A 22544-nucleotide genomic window follows, 5' to 3' on the forward strand; every position below is an offset into this window, starting at 1 on the left:
GGCAGAGCTTTGAAACATTAATATTTTTTGGGACTGTAAATCCCAGGAACCTCCGGACGGCTGAGAAATGCTAGGACTTGGCGTCAAAACAGTACCTTTACAAAGCCGTTTCTTTTATTTTACGCGGCAAGGTGCGCATGATGAGCGGAAGCAAACAATTAACGTTCATCCTACGAAACCGAGTCAGTATGTTTGGTGCTTTTCTTTTTGCTTGTCAATCAGGATTCCAGATCCTGAATTGTTATGATATTCCCGGCTCAAAGCCTTCCCTCCCCCATTGGGAATGCATGCCATCTCCATCTTCGCAGCCACCGAAGAAGCCCTGACATGTTTCATAGCATTCATACACGGGACGCTGTGAAACGGAAAAGAAAACAGCTCTTTCTGTCAACCTGTCACCAACGCAGGCTTTTACTTTCCATCAGGCTGACTAAACTTTAAAACCGCGTTTCTTCAGCGCCGAGTATTGCTGAGAGAAATCCCGGGTGTTATCAGGATTTATAGACTGCCAGCAACACGATAGAATACCAAAACATTTTTTTTTTGGGTGTGGAATATTAAAAATTCATTCAGATCTTCACTAAATCATGGATGATGACAACTTTTTAAAGGGAAAAAAACACAGTGTGAGAAATGGAAGGAAGAGGTTTCAGCAGTCTCTTTGGTTTATCGGCCTTGATTCTTGGCAGAAAATAGATAAATGAGAATCGGCCGTTGCGACAATAACAACAAAAGTCTTCCATTTATGCAGCCAGAACCTTGGAATCATAAAAATGAGTCTTAATGTGGCACAAAGATTGGCAATTGGAAAGTCCTACAATCTCTCTCTGTCTCTCTCTCTCTCTGGCTTTGCTTCGCGAACGAAGATTCAGGAAGGACTCATGATCCCGCGCTTTGTACAAGTGCGTTGGTGACTAAAAAGGCCAATTCAGGACAAACAGGTCCGGTTGCAGAAAGCACAGCGGAAAGTCTCCTTGGGTGATGTTTCCAAGTTGCGGTTCTTTCTGCGTTGTCGTTTCTCTTCGAAACCCGTTCGCCATGAGCCTTCGAAAAAGGCTGCCGCATTGTGGATAGTGCGTCTCCATGCCTCCCAATGCAAGGCCAGGGCGGACCATTATTGGTGATCAATTTGGCCAATGTTGTTTCAAGGAGTCCTTGTATCTCTTCTTTGGGACGCCCCTCTTACGCTCTTGACCCGTGGCGAGTTCACCGTAGAATACTGTTTTTGGGAGGCGATGGTCCTTCAACCTAGAAATGTGTCCTGCCCAGCGCAGCTGCGTCCTCAATAGCATGGCCTCAATGCTGGTGATCCCTGCTTGCTCAAGGACAGCAACATTCGTCACATAGTCAGTCCAGTGTATGTTTAGAATTGTGTATATTTAGAATTGTATATTTAGAAAGTCCTAGAATAAGGGGCAATTTATTGCTAGACCCGATCTCTCTCTCTCTGGGTTTTGGAGAGCACTGTAGATACTCTTCTTATAAGGTTACGTTCCAGATGTTTAGAATAACAGCTCCCCCCCCCAAAAAAATATTCCTATATATTCTTCATATTAAAAACGACAACATTGTTCCCCTGTTTGTTCAGTACGAGAAAGCGCTATTTTTTTCCGAAGATTGATTCAAAAACTTGGCTATTTAGAATGGAAGGATAACTGTGTGGCGCATTCCTCTTCCATCCTGTTGCGTTCCACGCACAACTCTTCTATTGCAGTCTTTCCCCAGTTTGGATGTCTCATTGATTTCGGATATAGGCTTCTGTGCTGAGACGCAGTCAGAGATGGTGTGACAAATGATTAATTTTGAAATACAAAAACCCTACTGACAGAAAACACTGTCGCCCACCTCTCTGCACCTCCCAACTTGCCTCTCCGAGTCCCTTGGAGCATTGAAAGAGAAAGTTGCCTTCGGCACCATCTGTTTTTGCCACGTTCTCCTTTGAGCCCTGCTTTTGCATCTGTTAACCAGAAGAATCTTTACTTGATGGTTTGTTTTGAAGAAATCTTTGGTCTCCTGAACAAATTCATTAACTATTGAAACACTGAAGAGTCGGGAGAGCTCATTCGAGCTCCCGACTAGTTATGGCCATAAATAGCCAAAGTCGTGGCCTCTCTCCAAACCCAGTTCCAAACTAGGTAAAGGTAAGGGTTTCCCCTTTGGCAAGGTTGTCAAGTCATGCCTGACTGTAGCGGGGATTGCTCTTCTCTGTTACTAAGCCAAAGAGCCAACATTGTCCAAAGACGATTCCGGTGATCATGCGGCCGGCATGACTGCACAGAACGCTGTTACCTTCCCACCAAAGCGGTACCGATTTATCTACTTGTACTTTTACATGCTTTCGAACTGCTAGGTTGGCAGAAACTGTTACTAGTGATGGGAGCTTGGGCCTCGAAATGCTCAAGGACCTTTCCAGACTCAATCAGATTGAAATTTCCCCTGGTTTTGGAATGCCTTGGACCCCCAGATGCAGTCTTAGGTTGCTGTTACCAATTCAAGATAATAACAAAGGGCAATGAGCTTTGCCCCCTGGTTCCTCCAAAGTATGGCCTCTCACATCAGATAATGCACCCTATTTGCTGATCTCGGACATTAGATTCCTAAAAGAGGACCTTTTAGGGGCATCTCCTCAAGTAAGAGGAGGATCCCACCAGGCTGCAACCCCTCCTATGGGGTGTCACCTGGTGCGGTTTGCACCCCCCACGCCCGCTAGTGACTCCACTGGTTTTCTCTTTCTTTTTGGTCACAAAGAGTGTCTTCTTGCTTTCTTCTTTGCTTATGAACATGAGTCAACAGTGCGATGTGGCAGCTAAAAAGGCCAATGCAATGCATCAATAAAAGTATAGTGTCTAGATCAAGGGAAGTAATAGTGCCCCTCTATTCTGCTTTGGTCAGGCCCCACCTGGAATACTGCATCCAGTTCTGGGCACCACAATCCAAGAAGGATCTTAATAAACTGGAGCGTGTCCAAAGGAGGGCGACTAAAATGGTGAAGGGTTTGGAAACCATAAAGCCCTAGGAACGACCTAGGGAGCTGGGTATGTTTAGTCTGGAGAACAGAAGGTTAAGAGGTGATATGATAGGCCTGTTTAAATTCTTGAAGGGATGCCATATTGAGGAGAGATCAAGCTTGTTTTCTGCTGCTTCAGAGAACAGGACCTGGAAAAGTGGATGCGAGCTCCAGGAAAAGAGATTCCAGCTCAACATTAGGAGGAACTTCTTGACAGCAAGGGTTGTTCGACAGTGGAAAACATTCACTTGGAGTGCAAAGGAGTCTCCCTCCTTGGAGGTCTTTAAACAGAGGCTGGATAGCCATCTGTCGGCGATGCTTTGATTGAGAGTTCCTGTATGGCAGAATGGGGTTGGACTGGAAGGCCCCTGGAGTCTCTTCCAACTTTACGATTCTGATTCTATGTCCCTGGCTTCTGACCATAGTACGTCTGTCTCAGGGGTGATTAAGCTTAATAGAACAAACCTATTTCTTACATTGTAAATTCTGTTGAAATATTGTTCAGGTCATATTTTGGTTTGATATCTTTTTTTCTTTTTTCTTCAGTTTTACTCTAATTTTTGATAGGGGCCCAGGCGGCACAGTGGTTAAATGCCACAAGGTTGTGAGTTCGATCCCAGGCGCTCCAAGGTTGGCTCGGCCTTCCATCCTTTCGTAGGTCAGTCAAATGAGTACCCAGCTTGTTTGGGGGCAGTTGGCTTAGAGATTGTAAACTGCTTAGTTTACAATCTACAGTGGAGTCTCCGCATACGCTGCCTTTTTATAGGCGGCTTTGAGCATAGGCGCTCAAAGCCGCCGGCGCGCGCGGGGCGGAAGGGACGGCGCATCCCATTCAATTGAATGGGTGCGCGCACCCGTTGCGCCTCCCGCGCCGCCGCGCACGAGCCCCATTGGAAACAATGGGGCTCGAGCATAGGCGGATTTTTTTATACGCGGAGGGATCCGGAACGGATCCCTCGCGTATAATAAGGTTCCACTGTATGTGGTATAGACATGTAAATGCTATTGCTATTGCTATCCTTCGAGATATGTACTACAATCCGTGCCTGGGCTAGTTTTGGCTGCAAGAATAGAGCTTCTCCTTCTTCTGTTTTTTGTCTATGTGTATAGTTTCTTATCTGGTTGTATATAGAATCTGGTTGTATATGGAATTTTTCAACAGCCTTTACTTTTCTTAAGATGTACATTATTATCTATCTAGATAGATAGATAGAGATAGATAGATTTTGGATTATGAAGCAGGTATTTCCAATGCATAGATTGTTGATCTTGTGAAATTCTATCAATCACTCTTTTGCAATCACATAATTAAACTACAGACAATTCATTCTTTAGGCAGTCTTAATTCTTATTCATTATAATTAATAAGCATATTTCTTTTTCCTTCCCAACAGCACCCTCTTTTTTTTTTGTATTTCTAGTGAGATGTTTCCTACCAATGACTTTGAATGGGTTCACCTTCTTTCTTTGCTTATCTCTGCACCTGTGTCTGACCTTACAGTTCTAAAACATTTCTAAGGACTTTATCGCTTCCGTTTTTTGGCACGTTACGGGTATGAAAAGAGGACGTTCGTGTGTGCGCGCGTGCCACTGCCCCAAAACGGATTTTACCGCACTGCAAAGCGTCCCCCAAAAGGCCCTGTTCCGTTCCGTTGCGGCTATCCATCCCAGTTCAGTGCTGAGGCACGTGAAATGTTCTGGTCAGAAGTCTTAGAATCATAGAATCATAGAGTTGGAAGAGACCGCAAAGGCCATCCAGTCCAACCCCATTCTGCCATGCAGGAAATCCAAATCAAAGCATCCGCGACAGATGGCCATCCAGCCTCTGTTTAAAGACCTCCAAGGAAGGAGACTCCACTACACTCTTCTGGCCGAGCAAAATGGCACCCGTCAGCACTGAATCGGGTGCAATAAATCCTAAAACATACCTTCACTATTACATATCCCATCACTATAATATGTCAGGAATAAGCATCTGCAACTCCTGACGCTATCAGATCATACCACTTGGAAATGGCATGTTACGCTGTGAAAAGCCAGTTATGTCAGCGCTCCCAGCCTTGCGAATTATGGTGCCAGAGATAGAAATAATATGGAAAGAATAGGGATGGGTTCTTACACCACAAAAAAGAAAAGCAATTCAACACACTTCAGCAAACCTTGTATTCAAAACATCACAGGCGTGTGAAACGAAACAACCAAGGTCAGGTTGCCTTGCATCAGTTAACAAAAACATTTTGAATTTTCTAGATACCATTTGAAAGCTTTTTCTGAAATGCTGCCTATTATTATTATTATTATTATTATTATTATTATTTCTTTCAAAAGCCTTCACTTTTGTTAAGATTTTCATTTTGGTGGCAATAGAGATAGATAGATAGATAGGTAGGTAGGTAGGTAGAGGTAGGTAGGTGGGTAGGTAGGTAGGTAGATAGATAGATAGATAGATAGATAGATAGATAGATAGATAGAGATATAGAGAGGGGTAGGTAGGTAGGTAGGTAGGTAGGTAGGTAGGTAGGTAGATAGAGATAGATAGATAGAGATAGAGAGGTAGATAGATAGATAGAGAGAGAGAGAGAGACAGAGAGGTAGGTAGGTAGGTAGGTAGGTAGGTAGGTAGGTAGGTAGGTAGATAGATAGATAGATCTATGCTTTTTTCAACCTGCCAGGGTAGGCAAGATAGATAGATATGTTTTATTTGGTCAATGACCAGCAAGTTATGAAAAGATACAAAGCATGATATATAAGTGCAGCAACAGACTTCCAGTGATACACAATAAAACAAAGTAAAATAGAGTGATGTAAAAACACACTCTCCTGTGCTTTTATACATTTCATAATTACACGAAAATAAAATATGTTAACATCCTTTGTACAAATCGCAAAGATGCATCGGCAGTATTTTAGGGATGCCAGCTCTACTATATGTCCCTTCTGAAGTGTCATCTCTGCATCCCTTACACTTTTGCAAAGATGTCTAGGGGCAACATGCTACTGAAGGGCAGCATAGTATAGTCAGACGTGTTTTATTTGGTCAAAGCCCAGTACATAAGTACAACAGTGGATTTCAAAGTGAGTCAGTACAAAAGGGTAGGCAAGGCAGGCTTTCCCCTTTTCTTTCCGCTTTGCTCTTCTGTTAGAGAAGTAAAGCCCGGTCACATATCGGTTCCATTAACGGATATAAACCTGGTAGCAGGCAGTGATATACAAGGCACAGGAGCCAGAAAATAGCGACCGTCCCGGTCGGCAGGGGCTCTTGGAGCATATGCTTGCTTCCTCTTGAAGGTGCCCCAAGACTCCTTTGTTATTTTTTGCTGTTATTCATGCCGCAGCCATTTTGGAAGGGAAATGCCGGCGAGCGGAGGCTGCAGTTAAAATGTACAGCCAATTGCTGGGCTACCCAGGGATGTGAGAATGAGCAGATCTCATACAGCGATGATTTGAAACATGCCTTGTGGCTTTCTAATAATGTGCCAAAGCAGTCTCAGTGGTGTGCCGCGAGGCCTCCTATTCCATCTTCTGTGAATGAACTAGGCCCAGCAGGCCTTGGCTAATGCAGGCAGCCCCTCTGCTCTGCTGGAGGAGACAGGCTCCGAGATGGCAATCGAAGCTTGATTTGCCAACACATTTCCAATGATTAAAATGTAATTAGCACAACTGAGTGCCTCCTCCCTGGCTAATTTTAATGCACGCTGTGACAGGCAGGCGGCCGCCAGTGCATCGGCCCAGCAGCAGATGGAAGCAAAGGCAGCAGGAGAGGAAAACCATTTTGCAAGGCGGCTGTTCACATCAGGAAACCATCAGGGCGCTCAGCTTCTTAGGAAGGCCCTCGATGGCAGCCTGTCAAATTGGCTCTGTCACGTCTGACGGCGGCAATGGCAGCCATCCCTCAAGATGTCCTGGGAGTGCAGTCGTTTTTACAGGCTTAACTCCTTAAGATCTTCTTCTTGGTGTGTGTGAGAGAGAGAGATAGCAATAGAACAAGCACAGATGGGTTATTGCAGGCTGAATTGCACCATTGCACCAAATGTTCGTGTGATAAAGAACTCTGTTTGCCTGCACGGAATAATTTTTGTTGCCAAGGTAGAGTGCAATGTGGTCATAAAATAATATACGTCACCAGATTTACTCGGAAGTAAGATCAAATTAATTCTGTAGGATTCTCTCTTGTTAAAGTAGCTCAATAAGGCTGCGGTGGCTTTGTGCTTAAGACGGCAATTCTGACAGTCGGAAGAGCAGAAGGTTGGCAGTTCGACGCCCAAGTGCTTCATCATGCGGTGAGCTCCCATCACTAGTCCCAGCTTCTGCCAACCTAGGAGTCCAAAGACATGCAAATGCAAGTAGATATATAGGTAACACTTCAGTAGGAGGGTAACAGTGTGTGATGCAGTCATACTGGCCACATAACCACTGGATTCGTCTTTGGCTTAGTAACGGAGATGAGTACCACCCTTTACAGTTGGTTACGAGTAGACACTCATGTCAAGGGAAAACCTTTACCTTTACCTTTAAGTAGCGCGGTGACTCAAAATGGTTATTTGTGAATATACAGTGACATAACACTGTCTTGGAAAGGACCTTTAGATAATAGCTTTATGTAAACTCCAGATTCCTGCACATATTGAACCTAGAGAAAATCCTCCTTTATGATTTCTGTCTCCATGACTGTGCTTTGCCAGTGTTTTCATAGAATCATAGAGTTGGAAGAGACCCCAAGAAGGGCCATCCAGTCCAACCCCATTTTGCCATGCAGGAAATCCAAATCAAAGCATCCCCGACAGATGGCCATCCAGCCTCTGTTTGAAGACCTCCAAGGAGGGAGACTCTATCACCCTCAGAGGGAGTTTGTTCCACTGTCGGACAGCCCTTACTGTCAGGAAGTTCCTCCTAATGTTGAGGCACATCGATGTCCTGTACCACAGGTGCAACTGTGTGGCCGATCGAAAGGGTGGCCATCCACTGGGATGGCTTCTAGGCAGCAGGCGGTCGCCAGGGTGTGTTTGTGCAACGGTGCACATGGATGGCGAGAAGGCGACAAGAAAAATGACTCAAGAGGCACAGCTTGACAGCACCCTGCGTGGTCCAGCCATGCCCATTTGGGCCCTCTTGGGAGCGACCCATACAGTCAGCAGGGTTTCGGACAGCTTTTGGAAAAAGAAGATTCAAGTCACTTTTTTCCTGCCCATCTGTTCCGTCCCTACGTTCAGTTACAGCTAGACATTCATGTCAAGTGGAAACAATTGAAGAGTAAAATCTGTATCTTCAGGAAAATGTCTGTATCTTGGCATCTGGGGCCTGAAGGCATCATGGAAGACACAGATGTGTTCTTGAGCTCCTTCCCAAGGGAGAAAGCAAAGCAAAGCAAATGTCTTCTTGAGTAAGGTGGTCTTCCTTCATTTCATGGTCACTTCTTTTATTTGTGACGGGTCATTGTGTTTCATTTTCAGAAGAGTTTGTGCCATTTAGTTCAGAGCTTGAATTTTATTGCAGCGTTGTTGGCGAGGGTACAGTACATTCCCTGTAGGGCAATTTTAGCTTTGATAGCAAGAACCGCTACAAATCCCATGGAGTTAAGAGTTCATGTTGGACTGGTAACATGTGGCCATAGACGTTCTCACTCCAGAGGAAGGAAGACTGACTATTGTTGTCTTATAGCATGCTCAAATGGACCCAAAGATTACTTGAATATAGGGCTCATTGTATTGATCAACAGTGCGCAAGAGCAGGTTGCTTCAGACTTTGGAATGAGAGATTTTTCCCATTCTTTGCTTCTGATTTCAATCTGTTTCTTTGTTTCTCTCTCCCTGCTCTCAGTTATAGTCTTCCAGAATTATGGCTTAACTTATTGAATGTCTAAAGGACGTATGCAGAAATTCCTGTCTAACTTTAGAAATGATCATAGAATCATAGGATCATAAAGTCAGAAGAAACCACAAGGGCCATCCAGTCCAACCCCCTTCTGCCATGCAGGAACTCACAATCAAAGCATCCCCATTGACAGATGGCCATCCAGCCTCTACTTAAAGACCCCCAAAGAAGGAGACTCCACTACACTCCAAGGGAGTGTGTTCCACTATCGAACAGCCCTTACTCTCAGGAAGTTCCTCCTAATGTTGAGGTGAAATCTCTTTTACTGCAGTTTGCATCCATTGCTCCGCGTTCTAGTCTCTGGAGCAGCAGAAAACAAGCTTGCTCCCTCCTCTATTTGACATCCCTTCAAATATTTAAACAGGGCTATCATATCACCTCTTAACCTTCTCTTCTGCAGATTAAACATACCCAGCTCCCTGAGTTGTTCCTCATAAGGCATAGTTTCCAGACCCTTCACCATTTTGGTTGCCCTCATTTGGACACATGGCTCCAGTTTCTCAAAGTCCTTTTTGAATTGTGGCACCCAGAACTGGACACAATATTCCAGGTGAGCCCTGACCAAAGCAGAATAGAGTGGCACTATTATTTCTCTTGATCTAGACACTATACTTCTATTGATGTAGCCTAAAATTGCATTGGCCTTTTTAGCTGCCGCATCACACTGTTGACTCATGTTCAACTTGTGGTCTACTTGGACTCCTAGATTCCTTTCACATGTAGTCTCCTTCAGCCAGGTGTCCCCCATCATTAGGAGGCATGTCGGAATTGCTGGCTAGAAGCTTTTGCTACTAGCCTAGAAAAAAACAACAATAACATGAACATAGAACATAGAACATAGAATCATAGAGTTGGAAGAGACCACAAGGGCCATCCAGTCCAACCCCATTCTGCAGTGCAAGAATTCAAAATCAAAGCATCCCAGACAGATGGCCATCCAGCCTCTGTTTGAAGACCTCCAAGGAAGGAGACTCCGCTGCGCTCCGAGGAAGGAGTCTGTTCCACTGTCGAACAGCCCTTACTCTCAGGATGTTCCTCCTAATGTTGAAGTGGAATCTCTTATCCTGTATCTTGCATCCACTGTTCCATGTTCTATAATTAATAAACCTTGTGCTGTAATCCGGTACCCTAATTTTATGTCAAATATTTGGATCTTTGTCTGCAATTGCTCCATTTTCATATGGCTTTACATTACAGTGGATCGTACTGGAGCTTCATTCCCACTTACAGATAAATCGGTGTGCGATCCGAATTGATGGATAAATTCGACATCGGAGTGTGGTTCCCACTATATTTTCCCTGATCGCATTTTCTGTCCTTTTCTGGCATCAAAATAACCCACTTGTGGTTCTCCTTCGCAAATGAATCGATCCAAACCGATTTGGCTCCAGCTGGCCGAAGGGCAAATTTGAATTGATTCTGATCCGCTCATTGTTCACACTTGTGTCAAATCGGTTTGGTGAAAAAGACGCGGCAAAAAATCAGCGTCAAAAAATGGGTTGAATGGGTCGGGTGCATAGCCCCCCTCTTGGAATCACTTCAGCAAATTGATTTAAGTGGGAACCAAAATCGTTTGAACTGGTTCACACCGAATTGCGATCCGATTTAAAAGGTAGTGGCCTCTTCCTTCTTGGGTTAGACTCGAGCCGGAGATAAGGAAGAAATCCTATTTCCTGAGAAATAAGTTCATTGGGATTTCCTGGGCACCGCAATTCAAAAAGGATGTTGACAAGCTGGAACGTGTCTAGAGGAAGGCGACCAAAATGGTGAAAGGTCTGGAAACACCATAAAGCCCTATCAGGAGCAGCTTAGGGAAATGGGTATGTTTATCCTGGAGAAGAGAAGATTCAGAGATGGCATAAAGATTTGAAAGGATGTCATACTAAAGATGGAGCACCTCCAGAGCAATGGGCTCAAACTGCTGGAAAAGAGATGAAACCTAAACACTAGGAAGCAGCATCCTTACAATAAGAGTTGTATGATAGAGGAATATGCCACCGTGGAAAGTGGTGGGTTCTCCTTCTTTGAAAGTTTTTAAACAGAGCTGGGATGGCCATCTGTTTGGGGTACTTTGATTGTGTATTCCTGCATGTCGGGGACTTGGACTTGATGGTCCTTGAGGCCTCTTCCAACTCTGTGATTCTATGATTCCTCCCCAGTTAGTGTGTATAGGATTACAGCCACAGTTTTGCACATGATATATAGAGCCAGTACAGACAGGCCAAAATAAAGCTGCTTTGGGTCACTTTGGAGGTATGCTGTTTAAATGAGGCATGCGTCCTAAGAGGCCAGAAGCCATGCCAAAGCCACGCCAAAGCCACCTAAGGACTGGAGTTTTGGCACAGCTTCTGGCCTCTTAAGATGCGTGTGTCATTTAAACAGCATGCCTCCAAAGTGACCCGAAGCTGCTTTATTTTGGCCTATCTGTACCGGCCCATAATGTTGTTAGTGCAGATGGGGCATTATCTAACTACATATCTACCAACTTAGATTTTGCAAAGGAGGATATTGTATCACAAACTACGAACTTTATCGCACATCTTTTTTTGCCTGTTACGGGAACTGGAAGGGGATGTTCATGTGCGCATGCGCGACCAGCGAAAAACAGATTTTATCACACGCCGAAGCATCCTCCAAAAGGCCCCGTTTTGTCCCCCAGTGCCAAGCCGTCCCCATTCAGTGCTGAGGCACATGAATGTTCTGGTCGGGTCAGAAAATGGCGCCCGTCAGCACTGAACGGGCACGGCTTGGCACCAGGGGACGGAACGGGGCCTTTTGGAGGACGCTTTAACATGCGATAAAATCTGTTTTTGGATGGTCGCATTTCCAGTTCCCGTAACAGGCAAAAAAAAGGTGTGCAATAAAGTTCTAGATGTTGTTAGTTCTGCTTCCGGTTGGCTTTGCCTCTGCTAATCCTTCTGAGCATCAGTGGCTGCTGCCACCACAGTTTAGATTTTAGGTGGGGAAGGCAGCCAAGTGTGGTAAGTAAAAGAATGTGTCCACTTTCATGCACATCCAGGGCAGCTATCAAAGTTCACATTTTTAGACGCTAAACCTTTAGAGGAACATTTGAATCATCCAAGCATGCAAATAAAAATCTCGCCTACAAATGAAATGAGATATTTTTAAAGAGAGAGAGAGAGAGAGAGGTTTTTAGTTTCTGCACAGAGTTGTTAACAAAAATTTTAATCATCTTGGCACTCAGGATTTGGAGTAATGGCCATCTCTACTGCCAGGTTTGCTTCATTAAAAATAAAATCTCTACAGAATAATTAAATTAGAAACAATTAAATACTCGTTCTGAGAACTATGAAGGAGCATCACGAGGAGGGGGAAAAATACCCAATGGGTTTTTGGTTTATGTGACCCAGAGAAATTTTGTGAGATCGAAAAGAAAGAGAAAGAAAAGAAAGAATAAAATTTGTAGACGCGCGTGCATGCGTGCATGCGAACGTGCATGCGTGCGCGTGTGTGTTATTCATGATGCACAGGTCTATTACAGATAATATAGAACAGGGATGGGTGCATACAGGGACGTTGCCAAGGGGGGGACCTTGGGGTCCGGACCCTCCCTTCCATTAGAAAAATGAATGGTGTGTGCTGCTGCACCGCCGCACCCAAGCCCCATTATAATGGTGGCACTTAGTCTGGACCCCCCCTTCCTAAAATCCTGGCTACGTCCCTGGTGCATACCTTCCAACAACAATAGCAATAACAATCCTCCACGTTCATACAGTCCTCCTGTACCTTCAAAACCTGCTCTGGATATCTGGCAAGCCTTTGAATCAGTTTTTTGCCACTGTAAAGGCCATGAGAGGGTGGCGAGTCCTATTTCTGTGTTTAGGTGTTGGTCTTATAAGCACCAGTCCTGGACTAACTGGGGACAAATCAAACACGTCTCCAGCTGAATGGTAAACTCAAGGCTTGCATGCACCCATTGTACCCCTAGACTCCAGTTAGAAAGATAAAAAGTGACCGAAAAGACTCCTATCTGCCTGACATGCCAAAGAGCTACTTCCAGATGACGCCATAGTGGGCAGTGGTGGCGAACCTTTTACAAACCGAGTGCCCAAACTGCAACCCAGACCCCGCTTATTTATTGCGAAGTGCCACGTCCCTCTGGCTTCCTAGTAAGGAACTCTGGCAAACTCTGTGCGAGGGTGACAGCATGTGTGCCCACAGAGAGGGCTCCAAGTGCCACCTCTGGCACGCGTGCCATAGGTTCGCCATCACTGCCATAGGGGCTGAGATGGACCAGCACTCTGGTGTGCTTTAAGGGAATTTCCAGTGTGCCTTGATACACCCAATCTGACCAAAAGCAAGTCATGGAAATATCGATGTCTATGTGAGTCATGGAAATATAGATTGTCGTTTTTAATGGTATTTTAAGGCGGGAGGGAGATAGGGAATTGGATTTTATATGTTTTTACTTGTGGTTTGTTGTGCTTTATTTTTATTGTTCTTATGTTTGTTGTTACCTGCCTCGATCCAATACAGGGAGAGGCGGGATACAAAATAATAATAATAATAATAATAATAATAATAATAATGCATTATTAATAATATAATAATTATTATTATATTATTATTATTATTATGCATGTGCAAGTATGCAAGTCACATGCCAACCCCATGAATTTTATAGGGTTTTCCTGGCCTCTCATAGACTCATAGACTCTCAATAGAACGTGGCTCTAAACTGCATTAGTGCATTAGATCCTGAATAATAAAAGATATATAGCACTTTGCACCTTGATTTAAAAGTGCATATATTAAAATGGGGAAAAAAACAAAGGGAAAAAAATACACTTCTTCATTCCAAGTGTGAATCTTAGCTAAACTAGAGTCAGATATAAATATGTACAGACAGAGTGATTTATTTACACAACCGACAGGTTTTTGGACTTCTATTTAAATTTGCCTGAATCTAGTTGTATTAACATGAGAAACGCACTCAGGCGTCGGGCTCTATCTGATAAAATATATTTTCCTCTTTCTATTTTCCCTTCTCCTTCTTGCCTTATCATTCATTACTGGCATAGTTGTGATCTATTTGGCTCTTTATTATTTATGGCGGATCTGATCTTCTTGGGGTGATTGATAATTCAAATTGACTATGCAAGGATTACTGTAAATCTAACAGGCAGCATGCATACAAACCAATCTCCTGGTTGACACCCCCCTCCCAACGTTCAAGTCCCATTGAATACAGTGAATCCATATCAGCATCTGCAGAGTCAATGAGCCACGGTTCTAAAATATTCACCAAAAAGCAAACCTTGATTTTGCTCTTTTATATAAAGGCTGCCATTTTGCTATGCCATTGCATATAATGGGGCTTCGGCATCCATGGATTTTGGTTCCCCGGAGGTCCTAGAACCAAACCTCATGGGATACCATCAGTAAAAATAATTTAAACAGATGTTATCCATAAAGCCAGGGTACCAGAGGGCACCCACTACCAGTATTTAATAGGTAAGATTTTATTAGCTTATATTGTTATTATTATTAGAATCATAGAGTTGGATGAGACTGCAAGGGCCATCCAGTCCAACCTCATTCTGCTATGCAGGAACTCTCAATCAAATCATCCCTGACAGATGGCCATCCAGCCTCCGTTTGAAGACCTCCAAAGAAGGAGACTCGACTACACTCCGAGGAAGGAGTTTATTCCACTGTCGAACAGCCCTTACTCTCAGGAAGTTCCTCTTAATGTTGAACTGGAATCTCTTTTCCTGGAGCTTGCATCCATTGTTCTGGGTCCTTTTCTCTGCAGCAGCAGAAAACAAGCTTGCTCCCTCCTCAATATGACATCTCTTCAAATACTTAAACAAGGCTATCATATCACCTCTTAACCGTCTCTTCTCCAGGCTAAACATCCCCAGCTCCCTAAGTCTTTCCTCATAGGACATGGTTTCCAGACCCTTCACCATTTTAGTCACCCTCCTTTGGACGCGTTCCAGTTTCTCAACCTCCTTTTTGAATTGTGGGGTCCAGAACTGAACACAATATTCCTGGTGGGATCTGACCAAAGCAGAATAGAGTGGCACTATTCTCTTGATCTAGACACTATACTTTTATTGATGCAGCCTAAAATTGCATTGGCCTTGTTAGCTGCCGCATCACACTGTTGACTCATGTTCAACTTGTGGACTACTTGGATTCATCCCTTTCACATATATAAATCTCATTCAGCCAGGTGTCCCTCATAATCCTATATCTGTGCATTTCATTTTTCCACCTTAAGTGCAGTACTTTACATTTCTCTGTGTTGAATTTCATTTGTTAGCTTTGGCCCAGCTTTCTAGTCTATTCAGGTCATTTTGAATCTTGATCCTGTCCTCTGGGGTATTAGCTATTCCCCCTAATTTGGTGTCATCTGCAAATTTGATAAGTATGCCTCCAATTCTGTCATCCAGGTCATTGATAAAGATGTTGAATAGCACTGGGACCAGGACAGAGCCCTGTGGGACCCCACTGGTCACTTCTCTCCAGGATGAAAAGGAGCCATTGATGGGCACCCTTTGGATTCGGCCGGTCAACCAATTACAAATCCATGTAACAGTTGCCTTGTCTAGCCCACATTTTACAAGCGTGTTTGCAAGAATGTCATGGGGAACTTTGTCAAAGGCCTTACTGAAATCAAGATATACTACATCCACATTTCTATACCACTTATCAGTGCACTTAAGAATTCCCTAAGTGGTTTACAACGTGTGCAAGCTAATTGCCCCCAACAAGCTGGGTACTCATTTTAGCATCCTACGGAAGGATGCCAGGCTGAGTCGCCCCTGAGCCCCTGGCTGGTATTGAACTCACAATCCTTGAGCTGCAGTATAGGCATTTAACCACTGCGCCATCAGGGCTCCTAGCATCACCTCCGAGGGCGGCCTTTCCATTTCCCTGGTCCAGTAGGGCTTTCACTTGCTCTCCCTCCACCCCCAGCAGAATATCTAAATGAGGACAGTTGCTTTCCTTTAAGGACATACAAATAACTTGCCCTCACCTGTCAAGCATGCTCCTTGTATTTTACTGGGCCCATTATGAACGCAATTTGTCTGTCGAGGATTTGCATACTTCCTTTCTTGAGAAGTAATGACAGCAATTTCTCTCCCGGCGCTCCCTTTCTGAGTGTCTCATTTAACGGCACCTGCGAAGCCGACAGGCGCAGAGATGAGAAGTGAAAGAGAGCAGTTGATTAAATCATCATCAAGTCGGGCCTCCGAAAGTCAATCCTGCTTCCTGTCCGCAATGATATCCCTTTATCTTAAAGTAATGAGCTCTGGCACTTCTGCATCGGGTAATGTGATAAGTTCTATTAGCATGTTCCATTTGCTCCGCAAGCAAGGGCAAGTCATCCTGGCAATCTCATATCGCTGCAATCAGAGCAATTGGCTTCACAGACCGAGAAGAAAGAGGCAAATGTTCGGTGTGATTTTTATGGATCACAACATGTCGGGGGTGAAAGAGAGAGACATCAAGGCCTTGCATATTATTTTAACCCAGCGCATGTTTTGCCTTTTATTCTCTCTGCATCACCCAGGCGTTTCTTTGCTTCCTCTACTCTTTGTTTGGCTTTATTTCATGTTAACCCATGTGCTTTGACAGACCTGATTTATGAGGAATAAGCCCTGGTATTGATCCTTTCCCCCTGGAAAGGGATTCTCTTTTCCGCCTTTTGTGTGTGCTTTGTTAAAAGAGACCTGGTCCTCAGTGAGTTAGGGGTTGTTGGGGTTGGGTCCTCTCTTTCCTCCCTCCTTCCCAGTTTCTTTTGTAGACATTTCTTTAACATTTTGGAGTTCTCTGCTGGCTGATCAAGGATGGCTAGTTGCTTCCATGCTAGGGGCAGGGGGTGAGCTATGAATCTGCTCTGGGTGTTAAAACAGTGGTTTAAGATACCTGATTCCCAAATAGGTTCAGAAACTTTGGATAGCTCATGTAAAGTGTGGAATAAAACCCACAGCAGATTCATTAGATCCATGACATCATCATAATCACCACCACCACCATCATCATCACCACCACCACCACCATCATCACCGCCGCCGCCACCACCACCATCATCACCACCACCATCACCATCATCATCACCACCACCACCACCACCACCATCATCATCATCATAATCACCACCACCATAATCATCACCACCACCACCATCATCATCACCACCACCATCATCACCGCCGCCACCACCATCATCATCATCACCATCACCATCATCATCACCACCACCACCACCATCATCACCGCTGCCACCACCACCACCATCATCATCATAATCACCACCACCACCACCACCATCATAATCATCACCACCATCACCATCATCATCACCACCACCACCACCATCATCGCCGCCACCACCATCATCATCATCACCACCACCACCACCATCATCATCATCATAATCACCACCACCACCATCATAATCATCACCACCACCACCATCATCACCACCACCACCACCATCATCATCATCACCACCACCACCACCATCATCACCACCAGCACCATCACCGCCACCATCACCATCATCACCACTGTTATTTCTATATCCCACATTTTCCCAGATTAAGAATTAAAGAAAACATTGTTAAAAAATCCCACAAGATACAAAAGTTAAAATACTAGGAACACTAAGGAAAAAAATTAAAACTAGGTTAAAACACACATTGTTAAAACACACATACATAAAGCAACACAACCGTTAGCAATGTCCATCGCATTGTTTAAAGAGTTGATTGCATTGCCTTTGCTCCCATGATAGACCAGAACTTTAAGAAAGTTGATCTTACTGCATTTTCCCATCACCAGGCAGTACCCAGCCCATATTGAACTCGGGCTTCTCCGGGTTTCTCCCGCATCTTTTCAAGGATGGGATTTTCCAAAAGTTACATCCTGGGTCTATCACAGGAGTAAAGGCAATGCAATCAACTCCTTAGATATGTCTTGTATAAATGGGGGTGCAGGTACTTATCCACAACCGATTTGGCCACCTGGGGAGGGAGCAGAGCAGAGTGGTAGCCATGGCTGCTTCTTCCTCCCAGTGGCCTCTGTGGCAAAGGGAAGTCCCCTTATGGGACCTGGGGAGGGATGTGCACCAGACATGGCAGGCCCAGATGGGGGGCTGGTGCAGGGACGTAGCCAAGGGGGGGGTTCTTGGGGTCTGGACCCCCCCTTTCCATTAGAAAAATGAATGGTGTGTGCTGCTGCGCCCAAGCCCCATTATAATGGTGGCACTTAATCTGGACCCCCCCCCCTTCCTAAAATCCTGGCTACGTCCCTGGCTGGTGGCATGTCTGGCACCTCACCTTGGAGGACATCTGGATGGGTGAGTCCCTGTATCTCCACTTCCATTCCCCGGAGGCCAGAGGTTTAGTTTCATCAGGCACCAGGCGGGCTGGCCGATGCCCAGATCCCATCCCATGCATGCACCAACTGACGGTAGCTGTAATCGATAAACAGTTGTGGCCATTTGCCTCCAAATATCTGTGTTATGTCTTTCGTTGGCATAGCGGACTTGCCCCTGGGCAGGCAATCGCCCATCAAATGTGTTTCAGAATAGAAAAAGTCTTTGCATGTCTGAAAGGGTGCCAACCTAACCTCTCTGGGAAGGGAGTTCCAGAGCCATTGACATGGAAGCCTCTGTCCCCACTGCTGCAGATCGCCACAGTGTCTGTGTGAAGATAGCACCCATCAGAAATAGAGGGAATACCGTGGAAGTCCAGTATTAAGATATGTAATGCAAAAATGTGATTTGATTCTGGGTGGTAAGTTTCCTTCTGATGCTGTCCCCCTCTGACCTTTGGCAGTCACTTTCAAGATGTGACTTCTTTTTGCAGCTCTCCTGAACTAAACTAACCTTGTCATCCGGAAGCTGTTTCCAATTTCAGTGTTAGCTAAATGGAGATCAATTGTTGTTGCGTGCCTTTAAGTCATTTCCAACGTATGGCAACCCTAAGGTGGACCTGTCTTAGGATTTTCTGATCACTGTCTCATTTTTGCAGCTAAATATATAATATCTCAAACATATTACAATTAGAAGAGTATACTGTTTTTGTAGTGGCCAAAACATCTCAGAGGAAGAAAGAGGAGTGCAAGGGTCTTGAATTTGCCTAGCAACTATTAGGTCCTGGATAGCAGGTCACTTGATCTTAGTCTTCCCTACAGTAGTGAAATAAACTGTATGTATATTTAAATGAAAGCATTAATTTCTAGTTAAATTATAGTGACTATTTCTAAATTTATGTTTAATATACCTTTTATTGAAGTAATGGCCTTTTGTCGTTGTTAGTAATGCTGCATATCTGGCAGCCATTGCCAGACTTGTCCGCCTGTATTTTCTTCGTCCTCCTTGAAAGCGATCTAAGCTAGTGGCCATCATCACCTCTCTGTGACCGTAAATTTCTTGTATGGATAATGCAGTGTGGAAAAGGCCTTCCTTTTGTGTGTCTGGTAATGCGCCGACACATAACTTCGCACATACCGTCTCACAATCTCAGGACAGAGATCCTCTTCGCAGCTGGGGGCTTTCCTCATAAACTGTTTTTGGAGATGCCTAGCTATGCCTCCTGGGTCCATGGCATTTTTGCAAGGAGCCAAAATGGAATGAATGTTAGGAGCTGTTTGCCAAGCGTGTTTATTGCCTTTGCATAATTTATGAGCTGGAGGGTCAGCTTGACTGTTGTTCTCCTCTGCCAGATGCTGGTCCAGCAAGCTCTGGAGAGCCAAGTTGCGAATTGGATGGTCCAAGTGTACTGAGAGATCTCCTAAACCCTTGAGTCACTTTGGGAATTGAATACTGCAAATGGGACCTGCTTTCTCGCCAAGGCGTTATGTGATGTAGCAGTGGTTGGACTTTCCCTTGCAATCCCTCGGCTTGCCAAAGCACAAAGCTGTCGGAGAGTGGGCAAGAAGGGAGACTGGGCTCTCTCCCTTCTCTCTCTTTAATCAGCTTGGCACCTGTATTGATTCCATAATGGGCACCTCTCGGTCTCAATCCTTTGCCATATGCTTCGCTCTGGAGACAAGGTGCTGCTGGGTATACTAGTAATGATTTGATGGAGGAATTAAGTGGACCTTGAAATTAAAACTGGACTGTCAGAAGAGGCAGGGAGACATAATACATTGGCAACGGAAATGGCAGTTCCTGGGGAATGCGTTGCTGCGAGCTCACTCTGCAGTGCTACCGCAATGAAGGAAAACATTGCATGGACAAATTCGGATTGGGTTGGTTCACAGTGAAATCTAATGAATTATGAGATGAGATTGTGAAGTTGAAGGCTTTCATGACCAGCATCCATGGTTTTTTGTGGGTCTTTTCGGGCTCTGTGGCCATGTTCTAGAAGAGTTTCTTCCTGATGTTTCACCAGCATCTGTGGCTGGCATCTTCAGAGAATGCTTGCCTAGAAAAAGTGGGTGTATATATATATATATATATATATATATATATATATACACACACACACACACACACACACACACACACACACACACACTGTGTGAGCCTGGGAATGCAGGAGTGATTTGCATGTGGATTGTTCTGTGCTGATGGCAGCAGACAATGATCACCAATTAGCAGACATTAATCCTCTTTTGCATTAGCCTCCCAGCCTGAGGCCTGCCATCGTGGTAACCTCCCGTCTGGATTTCTGCAATGCGCTCTACATGGGGCTACCCTTGTGCCAAGTTTGGAAGCTTCAGTTGATCCAAAATATGGCAACCAGAGTGGTCACCAATACATCAAGGTTGGACCATATAACACCTGTATTAAAAAATCTTCACTGGCTGCCGATTAGCTTCCAAGAGCAGTGCAAGGTGTTGGTTATTACCTTTAAAGCCCAGTTATTACAATCACATAAGACCAGATTGGTGTCCACTTCCCAGAGGACCTTTGTTTCAACCGCTCCAAAATTATGGAATGACCTGCCGGAAGAGATCCGTCACATTACCACTTGAGATACTTTCAAGAAAGCTGTCCAGATGGATCTCTTCCAGTGGGCCTTCCCATCTGACTCTGTGTGAATAGCTTTATCCACCTCTATACTCCAGTCATTGACAATGTAAAGCATCAAAACCAGCATCTAACTTAATGTAGATTTAAAATGCTGTCTCCTGGGCTACTGATGCATTGCAGAATTAATGCAGTTTGATACTGCTTTAATGGCTCCATCCTCTGGAATCCTGGGGTTTGTAGTTTGTTGTGGCACCAGGGCTCTCTGAGAGAGAAGGCTAAATATCTCACAAAACTATATATCCCAGAATTCCATAGCACTGAGACATGGCAGTTAAAGTGGTGTCGTTGCAACTGTCTTTTGAGATGGTGTTCATTATTTTGTAAGCTCTAAGGACTTTGTGTCTTTCGAAAGGCAGATTAGACATTCTTTGTACACATGAATGAACTTCCAACCACCCAAAACTGCTTTAGGTTAGGATGTCAAGGGTGAGCCTTAGACTGCATCTGTCAAAGAGAGAATATTATCAGTGTAAGCCACCCCATCAAATAGATTGCGGCTAACGAAAAATAGCTCATAGAAACACGAGACAAAAGTATAGCTAATAAATTATGAGAGTGCAATGGGCTAAAAGTGAGACGCAAGGTGTCCCAGAAGATGGACCAAATTCCCTCGCATGATGGTGGTTATCCATGAGTCTGTGTCCCTGAAGTTGGCCTTCAATAGAGGTGGACCCTTTTCAATGTGTGGACAATGTTCTATGTCTATGTAGAACCCACTCTTCTTTTGTTTGAAGCTTTCTTAGCTTATAATACTTTGTTCATACACTTTTACTTTGGTTATTATTTTAATCGACGCTTTTGTTTCCCTTGCAGTGTGACAGCGACAGCGATCAAGAAGAAAAGGTAGGGGTTGGCTTCTGCGTTGCACATATTGCTTTCTCCTGGTTGTTTCTGTCCTTTTCGATGTTGTGTATGTCTTAGAGACTGATGAAAGGGTAATATGCAGCACTGAATCAATGTGGAGATGTTGATGTTCTGGAGGTTTAGGGATCCCCAGGTTCAACATTTCACTTTACTCTATCACTTTCATTGCTTTAAAGAAATCTATAACTGTTGTTTTTGTTATTTTAAAGACTACAGTATGGTTCTAGTCATCTTTTGAAATGAAATGAAAGGGTTTTTTTTCCCTTGTGGTATTGGGTCTTCCTATTTCCATGTTTCTTTAAACCTTACTATATCTTGTGTATATTTTTGGTTGCACATACGATGAACAATACACTTTGTAATACTTCTTTTCGAAACACACGGTGGCCGATAACGTCTCAAAAGGCAATGTAAAATGAACTGTGTTATACACCCATCTCATCATTTCACAGCAAAAAAAGATACCTATGCAATGGAGGTTGTATCGAAAGCCATAATAGAAGGGAAATGTGCTTTTAGGTCAGTTCTGTATTTGAAGTACAAGTCAATAGCATACAGCCGATAACTTCTATAACAATATCTGTTGATGTGATAGTTTCTTAAATGGAAAAAACTTATCTTGAAACGGGAATGTCATATTTTTATCCACAGTATATGACTACATTTCATTTACTAATCAATAACTGATGGTGATTGACTGTATCATGACAAATACCTCTCTCCAGAATTTGACCAACTCCATTCAGCATTTTCAGAGAAGGATATATGGAGGTGTATATGTCG

The 22544-nt window shown here is 44.1% G+C and overlaps 1 protein-coding gene across 11 annotated transcripts in view; it reads left to right on the top strand.

Annotated features, from left to right (window-relative positions):
* The window catches only part of AUTS2 (activator of transcription and developmental regulator AUTS2), a 608784-nt gene that overhangs the window by 341993 nt on the left and 244247 nt on the right, over positions 1–22544 (top strand). For all 11 annotated transcript variants that reach the window (XM_089493361.1, XM_089493360.1, XM_089493353.1 and 8 more), the window contains one exon: positions 21711–21740. In XM_089493361.1, the coding sequence (XP_089349487.1) occupies positions 21711–21740 (30 nt within the window). The remainder of the gene's footprint in view (positions 1–21710; positions 21741–22544) is intronic.

This window comes from Sceloporus occidentalis, unplaced genomic scaffold, assembly GCF_023333645.1.
Source record: "Sceloporus occidentalis isolate IW3139 unplaced genomic scaffold, rSceOcc1.0.p SCAF_64, whole genome shotgun sequence".
In the NCBI taxonomy this organism is placed as follows: domain Eukaryota; kingdom Metazoa; phylum Chordata; class Lepidosauria; order Squamata; family Phrynosomatidae; genus Sceloporus; species Sceloporus occidentalis.